This window comes from Bos mutus, chromosome 3 (assembly GCF_027580195.1).
Source record: "Bos mutus isolate GX-2022 chromosome 3, NWIPB_WYAK_1.1, whole genome shotgun sequence".
NCBI classification, from domain to species: Eukaryota; Metazoa; Chordata; class Mammalia; order Artiodactyla; family Bovidae; genus Bos; species Bos mutus.
In genome coordinates, this window is record NC_091619.1 from 90,057,511 (window position 1) to 90,075,152 (window position 17,642).

General features: G+C 41.4%; 1 protein-coding gene and 1 non-coding gene across 4 annotated transcripts in view; both read right to left on the bottom strand.

Moving 5' to 3' along the window:
• Positions 1-17,642, bottom strand: part of TCEANC2 (transcription elongation factor A N-terminal and central domain containing 2) — a 45,478-nt gene that overhangs the window by 12,136 nt on the left and 15,700 nt on the right. For all 3 annotated transcript variants that reach the window (XM_070367990.1, XM_070367991.1, XM_005897236.3), the window contains exon 3: positions 15,289-15,430. In XM_070367990.1, coding sequence (XP_070224091.1) covers positions 15,289-15,430 — 142 coding nt within the window. The remainder of the gene's footprint in view (positions 1-15,288; positions 15,431-17,642) is intronic.
• On the bottom strand, positions 13,257-13,386 carry LOC138987339 (small nucleolar RNA SNORA42/SNORA80 family). The gene has a single exon (XR_011463825.1). It is a non-coding gene; the product is annotated as a small nucleolar RNA SNORA42/SNORA80 family (small nucleolar RNA).

Below are 17,642 nucleotides of genomic sequence, written 5' to 3' on the forward strand. Positions count from 1 at the left end.
TGGGGTGCCATTGCCTTCTCCGCTGCAGTTCCTAAGACACTTCAATAATTTTCTCACCTCTTTACTTTTGAACATATACTCCAAAGAGCATTTTGTCTGCCTAGAGTATGTTTTCTTCTTTCTTCATCTGGTTAACTTCTATTCTGCTCTAGTTCAGGAGTCCTCTCATCCTCGAAGTCTTAATAACCCCCAATCTTGGTTGGTAACTCTCCTCTGTGATTCCTTAGCATCTTACGCTTCTGTTCATCACAATAACTATTATAATTAGTTATAATTATCTGATCAGTTATCTCTCTTGCCACCAAAGTGAGCTCCTTGAGGGCATGAGCTGTGACACATTCATCTTTGTATCTCCAGCAGAAAACACAGTGGCAGGAAGTAGGGGTCAGGAGAATGGGTGTATGGTAAATGTTGAGGAATGAGAAACCCGTATGAAGAAATACATATGCCTTTACTAAAATATGCAACAGAAAATCTTAATGAAAGAGGAACATATATCATATTATATGATGGAAAGACTAGTACAGAGATGTCAATATAAAAATTAATTTGTAGTTTTAATGTAACTATGATAAAAAACGTCAGTAGGCCACTTTTATTAGAATACATCCAAACAGCTTTACACTCATTTTATTAATTTTTTATTTTATATCTGAGTAGTAGGCCTCTTGAGAAACCTGTATGCAGGTCAGGAAGCAACAGTTAGAACTGGACAAGGAACAACAGACTGGTTCCAAATAGAAAAGGAGTACGTCAAGGCTGTATATTGTCACCCTGCTTATTTAACTTATATACAGAGTATATCACGAGAAATGCTGGGCTGGAGGAAGCACAAGCTGGAATCAAGACTGCTGGGAGAAATATCAATAACCTCAGATATGCAGATGACACCACCCTTATGACAGAAAGTGAAGAACTAAAGAGCCTCTTGATGGAGGTGAAAGAGGAGAGTGAAAAAGTTGGCTTAAAGCTCAAAATTCAGAAAACTAAGATCATGGCATCTGGTCCCATCACTTCATGGCAAATAGATGGGGAAACAGTGGAAACAGTGGCTGACTTTATTTTTTGGGGCTCAAAATCACTGCAGATGGTGACTGCAGCCATGAAATCAAAAGATGCTTACTCCTTGGAAGGAAAGTTATGACCAACCTAGACAGCATATTGAAAAGCAGAGACATTACTTTGCCAACAAAGTCCAAAAGGTCCGTCTAGTCAAGGCTATAGTTGTTCCAGTAGTCATGTATGGATGTGAGAGTTGGACTATAAAGAAAGCTGAACGCAGAAGAATTGATGCTTTTGAACTGTGGTGTTGGAGAAGACTCTTGAGAGTCCCTTGGACTGCAAGGAGATCCAACCAGTCCATCCTAAAGGAGATCAGTCCTGAGTATTCATTGGAAGGACTGATGTTGAAGCTGAAACTCCAATACTTTGGCCACCTGATGCAAAGAGCTGACTCATTTAAAAAGACCCTGATGCTGGGAAAGATTGAGGGCAGGAGGAGAAGGGGATGACAGAGGATGAGATGGTTGGATGGCATCACCGACTCAATGGACATGGGTTTGGGTAGACTCTGGGAGTTGGTGATGGACAGGGAGGCCTGGCGTGCTGTGGTTCATGGGGTCACAAAGAGTCGGACACGACTGAGTGACTGAACTGAACTGATAGCTGATTAACAATGCTGTAATAGTTTCAGAATTTTAGACTTATTTTAGAAAAACAAGAGTATAAAATACTATTTTGAAAAAGAGGAATTCTGAGGTATAATTAGACTTATAAGATACTAGAACATATTATAAAGCCACTAAAATTATATGGACTGGCACCAAAAAAACAGATCGATAGATCTACGAATTAAAAAAACGAAGCTCGGGAGCAAATCCTAGTGTACACAAAATTTAATATATAATAAAAGAGGAATCAATGAACAGAAGAAAATGGAGAATTCAAATTTGAGAAGATGGTCAAAACATTTAGAAAATTTCTCGGATCACGCCAACTGCACAGTTCAACACTCGCTGGATTTATTTACTTCCCACACGTCGACTGAAGGCCTACTCTTCGTATGAGGAACTACACTAGTCGTGTGGGGCTGAATGAGAAACCGTCCCTGCTTTAAAGGTTCTATGAGTAGCATCCTGGAGGTGAGAACAAAATGTAACTTTTAAGGGAAGACAAGAGTCTTTAACTTGTGTCTACCCAATTATCTGTCAAGAATTTTTACCAAGTCTTTCTACTGCCCAGGGAAAGAAGTATATCAACACTCAGTACACAGAGGAAGGGGAAGGGGAGGAATGCGGAGCCCTCGTTAGAAATGGCTCAAGGTGCTTCCTAGCTGGCGATGCTTAGTGAAGTGCTTCTGAAACACATGGCATTTAAAAGTTGAAGTCAGTACTCAACACTTTTCTTTTCTGGGCAGAGTTCTCCATATCCTTGAGATTATTCATTCGGAAAACAATTTTTTTGTGCTGTTGGTCACTGTTGTGGATGCCAAAAATACCAAGATAAATGAGACACTGCAGGACCTCAAAGACCTAAATTCAGAGCATTTTATAATTTTATTTATTTTTGGCTGTGCTGGGTCTTCGTTGCTGTGTGGGCTTTTCTCTGGTTGCGGCAAGCAGGGGCTACTCTCTAGCTGTGGTGCACAGACTTCAGTAATTGCAGGAAGTGGGCTCAGTAGTTGCGGCTCCCAGGCTCTAGAGCACAGCTTCAATAGTTGTGGCGCATGGGCTCAGTTGTTCCACATTATGTGGAATCTTCCCAAATCGGGGACTGAACAGGGGGAATGATCCTGCATTGGCAGGCAGATTCTTTATTACTGAGCTTTCAGGGAAGCCCCAGGGCATTTTAATACTTATATTGAGCACCCACTAACTGCCTGGTGCTGTAGATACACATGAGTGAGACACAGACTCTGGAATTTAACCTACACACAGCCCTGCCAATGTGTGCAAATTAGATTCATGTATAAACATATTCATTACAGTACTGTGTACAGCAGCAACACGCTAAAAACAACCTACAAGCTCACCATTAAGGGTCCAATTTGTTAAATGAAAGGAGTACATCAAGGCTATATATTGTCAGCCTGCTTATTTAACTTACATGCAGAGTTATATCATGAGAAATTCCAGGCTGCATAAAGCACAAGCTGGAATCAAGATTGCCAGGAGAAATATCAATAACCTAAGATATGCATACAGCACTATCCTTATGTCAGAAAGTGAACAGCCTCTTGATGAAGGTGAAAGAGAAGAGTTAAAAAGCTGGCTTAAAACTCAACATTCAAAAAACTAAGATCATGGCATCCAGTCCCATCACTTCATGGCAAATAGATGGGGAAACAATGGAAACAGTGAGACTTGATTTTCTTGGGTTCCAAAATCACTGTAGATGGTAACTGCAGCCATGAAATTAAAAGACCCTTGATGCTTGGAGGAAAAGCTATGGCAAACCTTGACAGCATATTAAAAAGCAGAGACATTACTTTGCCAACAAAGGACTGCATAGTCAAAGCTATGGTTTTTCCAGTAGTCATGTATGGATGTGAGAGTTAGACCATAAAGAAGGCTAAGTGCTGAAAAATTGATGCTTTTGAACTGTTGTGTTGGAGAAGACTTTTGAGTCTCTCGGACTGCAAAGAGATCACATCAGTCAATCCTAAAGGAAATCAATCCTGAATACTCTTTGGAAGGACTGATGCTGATGCTCCAATACTTTGGCCACCTGATGGGAAGAGCTGACTTAGTAAAAAAGACGCTGATGCTGGGAAAGACTGAAGGCAGGAGGAGAAGGGGACGACAGAGAACAAGATGGTTAGATGGCATCATCGACTCAATGGACATGCATTTGAGCAAGCTCCAGGAGATGGTAATGGACAGGGAGGCCTGGTGTGCTGCAGTCCATGGGGTCACCAAGAGTCAGACATGACTGAGCGATTGAACAATGAATACTTTGCAGCCACTAAAGACTGCAATAGCTCTATATGTAGTAACGTGGAAAGATGATTACTTTATTCAGGTTCTCAGAAGAGCCTGCATAGTATAAGTCAATATTTATTTTTAAAATTACATTTGTATACACACACACACATACACATATAAATACATATATTTGCTCACATGCAGAGAAAGAGTCTAAAAAACGTTGTAAAGAAATTATTTACGAGGGTCTCTTCTAAGTAGTGGGACTGTGTGTATCTATGCAGTTCAACTCAAAATCTCATGGGTTGGCTCAACCTGTAAGGAATCCTAAAAAAGCTGGTAAATGGTATACTATAGGTGCATTTGAGTGTCTTTGGAATAGAGATCTTTCCCTTCATGTGTTCCCCACCTTATCCTTTTCTCTTCCCAAGAAAGGCACTGTTGATGCAGCTTTCTCCTTGAGAAATGAAGATGCAGAAGTCCCTCAAAAAGAAAGTGCTTCTACTTGTCCACTGGACCTTTTTATCGTGATGTTACTTTATCACTCTGTGGCATCTGGCACTGCTGCCTTCTTCCTTCTGAAATATTCTCTTCCACCGCTTTTTGAGGTACCACCTGTTAATGGTTCTCCTCTTCCTTCTCCATCTCTTCTGCTGGTTACGTGCCTTGCCAAACCTTTAATTACCAGTGCAGCCTAGCTGGGGCATTGTCCTTGGCCTCTTCTCTTCTTTCTTCAACTGTTTTTCCTGAGTAATCTTACCCGCTTCTGGGGCCCAACTACCATCTGCAAGCAGATGACTTCCAAAGGCTCTCACTGAGCTCAAGACCCACGTATCCAGCCCCTGCTGGACAGCTCTACTTGCTTATTTTGCAAGCCACCTCTAGCTCAGCATTTCTAAAATGGAAAGTGGAACTCATCACTTCCCCCTCAGTCCCTCCTCCTGTATTTCATGGCAGTGCTACTCACTCATCGTTTTTATCTCCTTAACATTTCTTATAACTTTTCCTTTTTCTCACTTCCCGCTTTAGTCTCACTGCTGCCCTGATTCAGGTCCTCATCACGTCTTCACCGGTCTACTGCAATGACTTACTAACCAATCTTTGTCCCCAGACTGGCTTTCTCCGATTCATCCTCCATATTAAAGTTAATTAACCTTTTAAAAACACAATTTGATCACATCATTCCCTTACTGGAAGCCCTTCAGTGGCTTTCTCCTCTGTCTTCAAATTAATTTCTCAGTATAGATTCAAGCCCTCAATGCCCTGGAACCTCTTTGGCCATATCTCTTACCATGTCTCTCTCTTTCTTCAGTCTCAACCTTCCTACATCTTGCCTCCCAGGGACAAAGTTCTAGTCATAGAGAACAGTTTGCATGCCCTTGTTTGGGGTCAGGCTGTCTGGCCTTCTTAAATTTCTGTACCTTAGCTCACAGTTTCCTCTGCCTAGAAAGGTTAAATGCTCATTTTTTCCTCTAAGCTTGATGTAAACATCTTGGGGGCAGAACTCCACACCTTACTCCTTACTCCAAGATACATTCCCAGCTCCCAGCACAGTGCCTACCACAAATCATTCAAGAAATGTTTGCTGAACTGAATCAGTTATATTAAAAAAAAAAAAAAAGTTTACATTTGGCTTTCAAATTGGCTTTGTAGTAACATCTGAATATGGATGCAGCTGATTGGGAAAATCACACAATTGCAAACAAAATAATGGAACTATACTCTAAAGTACTGAATGAAAAGGTTCTAATTCTTACCCACTGCTAAGAATGCTTCTTGTTTACTACTCCAAATTTTATAGGAATTATCTCATTTTTTAATAACTAAAAAATGAATTAAATACTATTGTTATATCTCTTTTTACAAGTGAGAAACTGAAGCTCAGCAAAGCAATCTGCCCTGGCCTCACAGCTAGTAAGCGTGGAAGCCAGAATCTGAGCACAGCTGCCTGACCCTAGAGTCTGCACACTTAACCCAACACCCTGTCCTCCTCAGTCATTAGGGACTGGCATATAGGGAGTGTTCAATAAAGCTCTGTTGAGATAATGTTGTTCACCTTCTTGATATTCCCAAATCAGAAGAGCACAGGTCCTGAGAGGTGGCCAGATGGCAGAAAACGTGGGCTCTCAGGCCAGGACAAGTGATCACTGCTCCTGGCCCGCAGGGGGCAGTATACTCCACAGTGTCCCCCACTGCAGCCCCACCCAGCCTGGTCAGAAGGCTCTCCCAACACCAGGCAAACACTCCAAGCAGGGCAGGTCTAAGGAGAATGGGGGGTGCAAGATTTGCCAGTAACAGGGTGACAAAGGGAGGAGTGTCAGCAGGGAAGGCATTCAGTCTGGGGCAGGAAAAGAGAAGAGAGGAGGCCTAAGGAACCGCCTTCTATAAAACACAAGGCACAGTGAAACTTTAGATCAGAAAATGAATTTCGCGATAAGAATAATGACAGTTAGCCACTGCACTGAACACTCTACACTTAAGTCAATGAACTCTCAGAACAACCCTATGAGGTAGGTGCTATGATACGCTGTCTGACAGGTAAAGAACCTGAGGAACTAAAAGTTTAAGGAACTTGCACAGGACACAGCAAATAAGCAGCAAGGCCAAGTTTCAAATGTAGGCAGTCTGGCTCCAGAGCGCAAGTATTAAACCTATACTGTTGCCTCCAGTGATCATATAGTCCTACCTCCTCCTGATTCAGATGAAAAAATGAGGCTCCATGACCTTTCCCCAAGGTCACAAGTTGGTCAGTAGCTACATCAAGGAAGTTAATGATCTGCAAAAAGTCATTATTTGCTCCATGAAGTTTATGTTTTAAAGCAAGCAGTGCCACTGGCTGGTCTTATGATCTAGGTCAAGTCCCCTGGGTTGAAGAGTATGGGGTTTCTGCATCCCAGCACATTGTTAAGAAAAACTCCCTGTAGGAAGTGGTCTTTTGCTCATTTAACAAACATTATCAAATACTTAGTTAAGTACCAGACCCTGTGCTAGAACTTGGGATAGAATGTTGAACAAGACATAGCCCTTTATTCAAGGAGCTCCACAGAGGTCTAAGCACAGGAGAAGACATCTAAACAAAAACAAATGCAGCCAAGTGTCACAGGTTCTCAGACAGTGTTGAAACGGGAACCCAAAGGAGAGTCAAAAGGACAGAGAAGTCAATCTGGCTGGCAAATGTGCCAGGGAATACCATGCAAGAGGCAATTCTTGTCCTAAGTTTTGACAAGCAGTGGAGTGAACAAGAGCAGAGAAGCTGAAAGAGCAGTGTAATTGGAGTGCTGTGATAGGCAAAATGATGTTCCCAAAGATATCCATGCCCTAAACCTCAGAACCTGTGAATATGTTGCCTTACAAGGAAAAAGGCGTGATTAAAGTCAAGGACCCCAAAATGAGGAGATGAGTCTGGATTACCTAGGTGGAGCCAATCTAATCACATAAGTTGTTAGAGGCAGAAGAGTGGGTCAGAGACATGAGGTGTGAGAAAAATCCAACCCACCATTACCAGCTTTGGAGATGGAGGAAGGGAATCACAAGCCACAGAAAGCAGGTGGCTTCTAGAAACTGGAAAAGGCAATGAAACCGATTCTCCCCTAGAGTCTCCAGGAGGACTGCAGCCCTACTGACACCGTGATTTTAGCTGAGACCTGTACTAAAGGTCTAACATACAGAAATGTAAGATAATAAATCTAATGTTTAAACCATTAATTTTCTGGCTTTTGAATAGTGGTGCTGGGAAAGACTCTTTAGAGTCCCTTGGACAGCAAGGAGATCAAACTAGTCAATCCTAAAGGAAATCAACCCTGAATATTCATTGGAAGGACTGATACTGAAGCTGAAGCTCTGATACTTTGGCCACCTGATGCTAACAGCTGACTCACTGGGAAAGACCCTGATGCTGAGAAAGATTGAGGGCAGGAGGAGAAAGGGGGTGACAGAGGATGCGATGGTTGGATGGATCATCGACACAATGGACTTGAATTTGAGCAGACTCCGGGAGATAGTGAAGGACAGGGAAGCCTGGAGTGCTACAGTTCATGGTTCACAGAGTTGGACACGACTTGGCAACTGAACAACAATAGCAACAACAATTTTTCGGCAGTTTGTATGGCACTATTCCTAGATAATGAATACAGGAGCGTCTCAGTAGTTCAGGATTGCTAAAACAGTGTGAATCTATAGAACAACCTGAGAAAGGAAGGCCGCTGGAAAGTACCTTGCCACTAAGTTACCCTGTGAACCTGGGCAAGTCAAATCACATACCCAGTCATTCATTCACTCACTAACTCATTCACTCACTCAACAAACACTTTTGCTTCACAAAGAAGATTATGTTTCCTCTGGGCCTTAAAGGTCCAAGGTACCTAGCTCAAACACCTTGAGCCTGCCAAGGTGCATCTTTGGGTTTCAGGAGGTGGCAAGACATGGTCTAAGTCCCTCTTAGCTTTGTAGTTTATTTTGTTTCCTGAACTGGGGCAAGTTACATTAAACTCTCTAAACCTCAGTGTTCTCATTTGTAAAATGAGAAAATAATAATATTTACTTTATAGAATTGTTATATAGATCAAATGACGTCATAGTGTGTTAGTCACTCAGTCGTGTCCAACTCTTTGCGACCCCATGGACTGTAGCCTGCCAGGCTCCTCTGTCCATGGGATTCTCCAGGCAAGAATACTGGAGTGGGTTGCCATTTCCTCCTCCAGGGAAGTCATAGTGGGGAAAGCATTTTGTAAGTATAGGGTTTTTTGTTGTTAATCAATTATAAATGAAAATCAGATCAATATGATTGACTTAAAACCTTTCCCAGATTATTTATATCTGCAGTATTGCAGAAGTAGAGCATGCTCTCCTTGTAGGCTGGGTGCAAGGCCTAACTACACTGCCTTACCAGCCATTTACTGACACCCCCTGCCCACTGGTTTCCTTTATAATAAAGGTATTCAAGCCACAGAGGCCCGATTAAGAGGCAGATCCAAAGGCTTTAGCCCAGCTAGCCCTCAACTTCCCAGACCACTTGAGAACCGTGAGGCCACTCACTTTCCCTGTCTCTTAAAACACTCTCCTCCTTAGTCCACAGGTCACTGCATGGCCCTGGTTCTCTTCCTCTAATTACACTCCATCCACTTCTTCAGCAGCTCCACTTCCTCTTCCCACTTTCCTTCCACGGATATTCTCCTCATTTCAATCCTTCAGCCCTTTAATCTTTTCTTTTACTCAAAGAATTCATCCACTTAAATGATTTTAAGCAAACGCCTCCAGGCAAATGTGTTCCAAATACAGATTTTTAGTCTAAATATCTCTCATCTGAGTTTCAGTTCTCCATCTCTAACTGCCTATTGGACATTTGGTCCTAGAGAGTTTATGTCAGAGCAAACACTGACTAAAATGAAAATACTAGGAGAAAACTCCCATATGACGTACACGAGAAAAGGCACTAAATTCTGATTTAAAAGAGGTGAGCTTGAGCAGATGGCAGAACCCATAGAGATAGTCCAATAAAATAAAGGCACATATGGCTGGGATTCAGGGCACAATGGCAGTCTGCTAACCAAGAAAGAACACTGCCCCAAGAGACCTGGGTTCTCATTACATCTCCGGTGCTAACCCACTATGTGGCCCTGGATAAGTCACTTCATCTGTCTGAGTCTGAATTTCCTTGTTTATAAATTGAGGTAGCTAAATGGATTTATAAGTTTATGACATTGACATTTATAAAGTTCAAATACAGATAACAAAAATTATAAGATCTCAATAGACAACACAAAAATTCACACAAAGAGGGCAGAATGCCAATAAGCCAATAGAAAACAATCCATTCTATACAGCAAATGAAAACAAGATGTTATTGGAAATGGTACTAATGTAAATTAGAACAGTAATTCTAAAAATCTAAGATTCAGAAATGGATCAGGACAGGAGACGCATATCCAGGAGTTGTCTGAATTAAGGCCTCAGTTAAGTGAAGAAGTGAACAGCCTCTCTGGCTAAGTGCTCTAAAGCAGAGCCAAAGACTGAGGTCTCTGAGCTTTATGGAACAGTCCCCTCTGAGAGGACAGGGGACAAAGATGGAAGAAACAGAGAGAGGCAAGAAATAGGAATACAGAAAGCTAGAAATACCATGGAGAAAACCTTGTTTGATTTTGTCATTTTCATTCATTTGATGAATATATCCTGAGCATAGGCCACATTAATGCTTAAAACACACTGGTGAATAAAATACACAGCATGGTCCTGCTGGCATAGAGTCACTGTAAATAAAAACAACAAAGTAAATAACCAAATAAGTAATTACAAACTCAGACAAGGACTTGAAGGAAATAAACATTGATAAAATAGACAAAGAGTTACCAACAAGTTCAGTGTCATTTATGTTAACAGAAAAGAGAGTAATCAATGGTCTCAAATTCATGGTTCTGGGAAGATGAGAACTGAGACAAGACTATTGGATTTGGATAGGATGAAATCACTTGTGTCCCGAGAGAAGAACAGTGGTTGTGGGTGAAGCCAGCATGGAACGAGAGAGTGGAAGAGCCAGAAACGGGAGTTGCAATTATTAATCACATTGAAAGGAGTCTGACTATATAAAGAGGAAGAGAAACAAGGTATCCGGAAAAGATGACAGACAATTAAAGGAAAAGATTTAAGTGTATGTGAAGGCAGAAAGCAAGCACATGAGGCTATGAGAGGCATCCTGGCATTCTCATTTCCACAGCCAATTCCTGCAAAGTCCGGTCCATTCTCCCTGATTAAGGCCTCCCTACGAACCTGTTGCTCAACAGGTTGGCTTCTCTATTTTTAAAATTAGAATGTTTTTCAATCCCATATTCCTTTCTGATATTGCCACCTCTCTCTTTCAATACCAAACTTCTTGAAAGAGTTGTCTATTTTCACAGTTCATTTCCTTACCTCCTCTTCACTCAAGCTTCTGCCCTTAACCATGCCTTTGAAACTGTCCTTAGCAAAATCATGAATGACCTTACTTTGCAAAATCCAACATGCACTTTAAAATTCGTTTCTTTGGCCTTTGACAACGATGGACAGTGCTGACGAATCCCCTCTCAGAACCACTCTTTCTCTTTCCACAGCAACATTCTCTCCTGTTTCCCCGGTCACACCTTTCCCATCTCTCACAAACCTCTTGCCTGTTGGTGTGCTTCAGGATGTGGGATTTGGCTCTTTGCTTTTCCTACATACTCTTCCCGGGCAATTGCCTTGCTTTCTCACTACATGCTGATGGTGACTCTCAAGTATATATTTATAGTCCCTCCTTAGCTCTAGCCTTATATATCCAACATTCTGTTGGATATTTCCTCTTGGATGTCCCACAATATGTCAAACACAGTGAGTCCAAAATTGAACTTACCATTCCCCCCACCTCCAAACATGCTGTTTCCCATCCTAATGAGTAGTGCTGCCATACACCTATTTGTCCGTATCAGAAATCTGGGCCTCAGCCTTCACTCTTTTCATTCCCCAACATCCAATCAACTTCTAGGTTCACTGGATTTTAATGCATTTATGTCTCTTGATTCCAACCACATTTCTCCATCCTCATGATTACAACTCCTTCCAGGCCACCCTAATTTCTCATCTAGATGTTTTAGTAGCTTCCTAACTGGGCTTTCTGCCTCCAGGTTTGCTTTCCTCAAACACTCTTCCCCTATGGCAGAGACAGGTATTTCTAAACGGCAAATAAGAATTCAAAAATCCTTTGATAACAACCACTTATGATCTTTAGGATCTGAGGTTTTATAGTGGACTAAAGCTACACTTTCACTGCAATACAATTTGATTCTGGATAAAAGTCATCTCAAAAAAAATAAGCGGAGGCTAAAGGCACAGGGTTATCCTAAGGGCCGACTAATAGCAGCACTACTGAAATACTCTGCTTTGGGTCAGTGGTGAAATGAGAGAGCTAATGCGGGGACTCTGATTCTGAGCTAGGATCCTTGAGTGGGGCACTAAAGCATTTCAGATCAGAAGTGGTTCTTGACTACTGGCACAAACAAAAAAAGAAGCTAACCCCCTCTACAGAGAAATGTTTCCAGTTTAGCCTCACAGAATTCCACATATTGAAAGAAAATAATGAGCTCACAATTAAAAATCAACAAACAAGGAATTCTCTGGCAGTTCAATGGTTAGGCCTCTGTGCTTCTGTTGCTGAGGGCCTATGCTCAATCCCTGGCTTGGGGAACTAAGATCCTACAAGCCTCATAGCACAGCCAAAAAAAAAAAAAAAAAAGAAAAATCAACAAGCACAGGGAAAGGCAAACACCAGGAGAGTCAACAGAAACAATAAACACTAGAGTTAAACCCTAAGGACAACAAATATTAGAATAGTCAGATGACTACAGAAGAACTATACACTATATGTTTGCAGAAATAAAAAGGCACAATCACAAGTGTGTACAAATAACATTTAAAAGAGACAGATTTTGGGAAGAAAGAAAGCTTGCAAAAATTTTAAAAAATGGTTTCAGGAAGAAAGAACTCAATGAATGGGTGAGATAGCAAATTAGAGTCAACTGAAAAGAGAATTGGTGACTTGGAAGATATATCTCTGAAGAAATTGCCCACAATTTTATGAGAGACAAGGAGACATATGAGCTAAAGAAAATGGAAAATTAAAGCTCTAACCTATTTCTAATTGTAGAATCCCAAGACAATGAAAAGGAGGTGCTTTGAAGAGATAACCACTGTAAAACTTCTACAAATGAACATAAATCCACAGGTCCAGGAAGAAGAATATATCTAGGTTAAATTTAAAGAAACACATGCTGTGATAGCCAGTCTACAAGACAGCCCCAGTGATCCTCACCTCTTGGTGTTCATAACCCACGTGTAGTTGTCTCCCAAGCTGTACCCAGGTTGGTCTGTGTGATCAACAGAATATAACGGAAGCAATGGTATGTCACTTCCAAGATAAGATGATAAAAGATACTGTGGTTTCCATCTTGGTTATTCTCTCTTGGATCACTTACTCTGGAGAAAGTCAACCATGATGCCATGAGCAGCCCTATAAAGATATAAGCCCAGGCATAGGGCTGATAAGAAACTGAGGCCTTCTATAAGCAATCCTGTAAGTGACCCATTAGGAGCAGATCTTCAAGCCCTGCTCAAGCTTTCAGATGACTACAGCCCCAGTCAACAGCTTTATTGTAACCTCTTAACAGACCATGAGTCAGAAGTACTCAGATAAACAGCTCCCAGATTCTTGACCCTCAGAAAACCTGTGTGAGACAACAAATACTTTAGCTGCTAAACATGGGGGTAATTTTTACACAGAGACAGGTAACTAATACACATGCTAAGACTAAACATTTTCAGTTTTTTTCCCACTGTGCAACCCACTTCAGTGCCTGCAGCCTACAGACAGAGGCCAGGCAATGGTTTGGGGCCAGTTTGCTCTGTCATGGGATGCTATGAGAGGCCTGGGGGACAGCCTGCCATAAACCCAAACTCATGCCTAAGACCAAACAGTTTCAAATGACTTACAAAGAGTCTTTTCCATCTGATCCAGACTCTCTAACTGATTACATTTCAAATATACCAGACTGCTTTTAGTCTCTGCAATGCACCATGCTCTCTCTGTGCAGCTCACATGACATAGTCCTGCATGACACATTCTTTAACATCTTCTGTACTCTCAACACACGTACTCCTTGATCTAACTTCTCCTCATCATCAGAGCACTCACAGAAATCTCATGGGACAGGGACAGGAAGGACTCTAAAGGTGGGAGAATGTAAACATTCTCAGGCAATGATACAAATGAATCTTCAGGCTAGCACCTAACATAACTACAAAGGAACTGAGGAACCCTTATATTCCACACAACCTTAGGCAAGGCCTGGGATAAGGTCAAGACTCAAATGTTGGATGGTTTCCAGGTCCTCCTAAGTCATACCCCCTTGCTGTGGTTTCATTATGATCCTTGAATTGAAATTGCTGAACATCAGACACGCCCATTCTTGAAAGCATACTCGTAATTGTACTTAGCATACTTGCAACTGTACTCAAAGGACAACCAGAAATGATTTTTAAAACTGTCATCTGTTCTGTAGTGTAGGATAATTCCAGTCTATTATGTCGATATTTAAGATCTGATTGTAAGTGTATTTGTGGTGTGCCTAAATATGAACATATATATATACACATATGTACATGTACACATCATAAAATATTAACCACTAGTACCCTCTACTGGTGGAAATACCTTATCTGCTCATATGAATGGTCTTATTGCCCTCTAGTGACCACAACCTATAAAGAGAAAATCCAGCAGCAGATGGGAGAATCTCCTTGGCTATAATGATAGGGTTTTATGTTCTTTAAGCATCTAATTTTCTCAGATTCTGGTTTATATTACAGGGGTGCAACTCTCAAGACTCTTGGGGGAACCTCTGGGGGATTTCACACAGCTCTTGCCAGCTGTTAGCGCCAGTCTGAAGCTACTCTCTCTCCTGCTTCTCATGAACAAGAGGTCAAGGGGATGCAGAGAAGGCAATGGCTGCACGGGTGAGGGCAAGCACAGCAGCTGTGAATGACTACCCTGGACTCCCTGGGGACCTGGGAGCAGCTTGAGGAACACATGTTGGCCCTCCCTCGCATATTATTCACAGTTGTGTACTGTACTAGAACGGTAATTCGATGTAGTTCCTGACTTACCTCTTAAGATAACTCCAATGCTGTAATAAGTGATGTCAGATGCTATCATTTTGCTTTTACAAACCATGCTTTGGAAGTTACTTCTACTTAAGACAGAAAAGCCAAGATTTAAGTGACCTGTTGCCTCTTCTACGGAGTTTTTTCTGAATTCCCCAGATGTAAGACTTCTCTGTTCTCTGTGCCAGCATACACCTTGCACAGATCAGAATGGTACCACAGACATTATTCATATATTTTAATTTTTAATCTAAACTATTTTACTACTTACACTTGTCTACTTGCTGGTTTCTCCACCAAACCCTAAATTCCTTGACGTCACAATCATGTCTTCTTCATTTTTGCACACCCAGCATCAAGCACACTCAAAACATTACCCACAGATCATGCAATAAGTACAGAAACTGAAGTAAGCATTTAGAAACTTTTATAGTAGTCTGACAAAGTACTTCCACATCTGTTGAATCTAATTTTTTTTAGAAATAGGGCTTGCACTTTGCATATTTTAATTTCATTTAATTGTTAATTTTATTATACTATAAAAGTATTAGTCTACAATCAATGGAGAATTTTTTAAACAATGGTCTCTCACCACAGACAGTTTGAGAAGTACTGATATGATAGATAACTATGTTTGCGAGAGGGAGGAAGGAGGAAGGAGATAAAACAGAAGTACTTCTCATAAAATTCAGAAGGAACATACCTATCTTTGTTGACTTTAACACTTCTCTGGAAGGTATTTTCTTCTTTAATTCTCGTAAGGCTTTGACTAGATTCTCTTTGCTTTGATCAGGAAGCTCCAACATAGTTTTCCATCTTTTTATGTCTTCTATAACCACAACTCTCTGGGAAAAAGAAAAGTCATTTGGAAAATGGAACATTTTCATTAGAAAGACATCTGCCTTCACCTGAGCTAATGGGGCTCCTACTGACATATGAATTATTGATTATGACCTGAACCAAAGCACAGTATATTGATGGCCCCAAATGATGGGTAATTGCTTAAAAGCAGCCCCTGCTTACTGCAAATCAGGAACAGAGTTACATCTATTAGGAAAAGTGCAAGTTTTAATCTTACCATGTCGGACACCACGGGGCACTTAGCACTGAGAGGCAAAAAGGAAGAGAAGAAAAGAAAAACGATGCTGAGGTGAACCAACCCTATAGCTCACTTAAGTGTCTTAATCCATAGGGGAGGACAGAGAGCAGAGAAGTCATAAAGACATAGTTATTTCAACAATAAAAAGCACACTTCAACAGCTTCCTACTTCCCAGACGGTAAAACTCAAACCTCTTGTATGAAGAATTTTTAAAACTTCAAACACAAAAAGTTAGAGTAACTCGACCACTTATAATGAAAGAGTTACATTTTGCCATTTCACATAAAACAATAAAACACTGTATAGTTCAAGTCTCCTTACACCCTTTACCCTTTAATCCCTTCCTTCCATATCTAGAAAAAACTACCATCTTAAAGTTGACATGAATCTTTCCATTAACTGTAAAATATTAACAAGCAATCCAGGTTAAAGGGATGAGGAATGTCTTTGTACTATGTTGCACTTAAAATTATTTTCACTAATAATTTTTTAAAATAAACTGGGAGACAAAAAATAAAGTTGCTTTTATAATAACAAAAAAGTTTTGTTTCTTGTTTTGTATCATTATACCTTGGGGTGGTGGGCCGGTTAGGGTCTGGGAAGGGGCACAGGGGCTTCTGGTTCATGTCCTGTTTCTTGATCTGGATACTGGTGACACAAATGTGTTCTGTGAAAATCTTTAAGATGTACACTCATGATTTGCCTACTTTTCTACATGCCTGTGATAGTTCAATAAAAAGAAACCCCAAAAAGTCTTCATTTACTGCCCTGGGCAGGGTCTAGCCTAGCTGCCTGTGCTGGGAGAAGGGGATGTCTGGGGACTTCTCTATTTCCCCGTCTTTGCTTCTCCTCCTTCCCCAGCTGCTTGTTTGCTTTAGTCTCTGATCCTTCCAGGTTTGAAACTGGGAAAAGGAGGAACAGTAACAGACACAAAAGCCTTACTTTTGGTTGCGATGCTGTGCTCACCAGGTTTCAGTACTCTCTAGACTTGGCAGACAGTCAAAAGCTGACTCTCTCTCGTGAGCTGTTTCTGTGGTCCCATGGCGGCTCCCATGGTTGAGCTCTCACCTGTGGTATTCCCACAGCACTGGCAAGGTCTCTTCCAGCCAGCCACATACAGGTCTACCCTCAGTCTCCAGCTTCTGGCAAGCAGCTTCATACATTCTCTGAAGGGGTCCCATTACCCTTCCAAGGATCCTTGTGAATCAAGCCCCTTTAATTCAACTCCAGGTTAACCAGTATTATCTCTGCTATGCCTGCATCTTTGCCCTGAAAAACTCTGAGCATAACAGCCTTCCAAATGCAACCACTTCCCTTTCAGTGGCATCAGTAAAAACCTTCTGGTTTTAGACTTTCCCAGGCACAGGTCTGGTCTCTGTCTACCAACGCCAGAAACTGAGGTCAAGTTCTCCAAAAGAAAATACCACAGCCATCCCATTTTATCCAAAGGAATTTTCATTCCTTTCTTTCTTTACCTTCAACTTTCCTTATTACCTAAGATAGGTGATAGGTTCAGGATTCCAAAACCGGTCTTCACATCCTGCCTTCACAAGTTCTGCACAGATGGTTTAGAATAACTTTTGGGAACACCACTTTATACCTAATGCTTTGTTCTCAAGGCTTCCCAGGTGACGCTAGTAGTAAAGAACCCATCTGCTAGTGCAGGAGACCTAAGAGACATGGGTTCGATCCCTGGGTGGGGAAGATCCCCTGGAGGAGGGCATGGCAATCCACTCCAGTATTCTTGCCTGGAGAATCCCGTGGACATAGGAGCTCGGCAGACTACATTCCATGGGGTCGCAGAGTCAGACACGACTGAAGCAACTTGGCATGCACACACACACACTTTGTTTTCAGTCCTTAGGAACCCTAACCAAAACTGAGACAGAGGACTTTTCTATGACCTGTTACAATATAAAATAACATTGGTGTTAAATGGCATGAAAGACAAATGAAT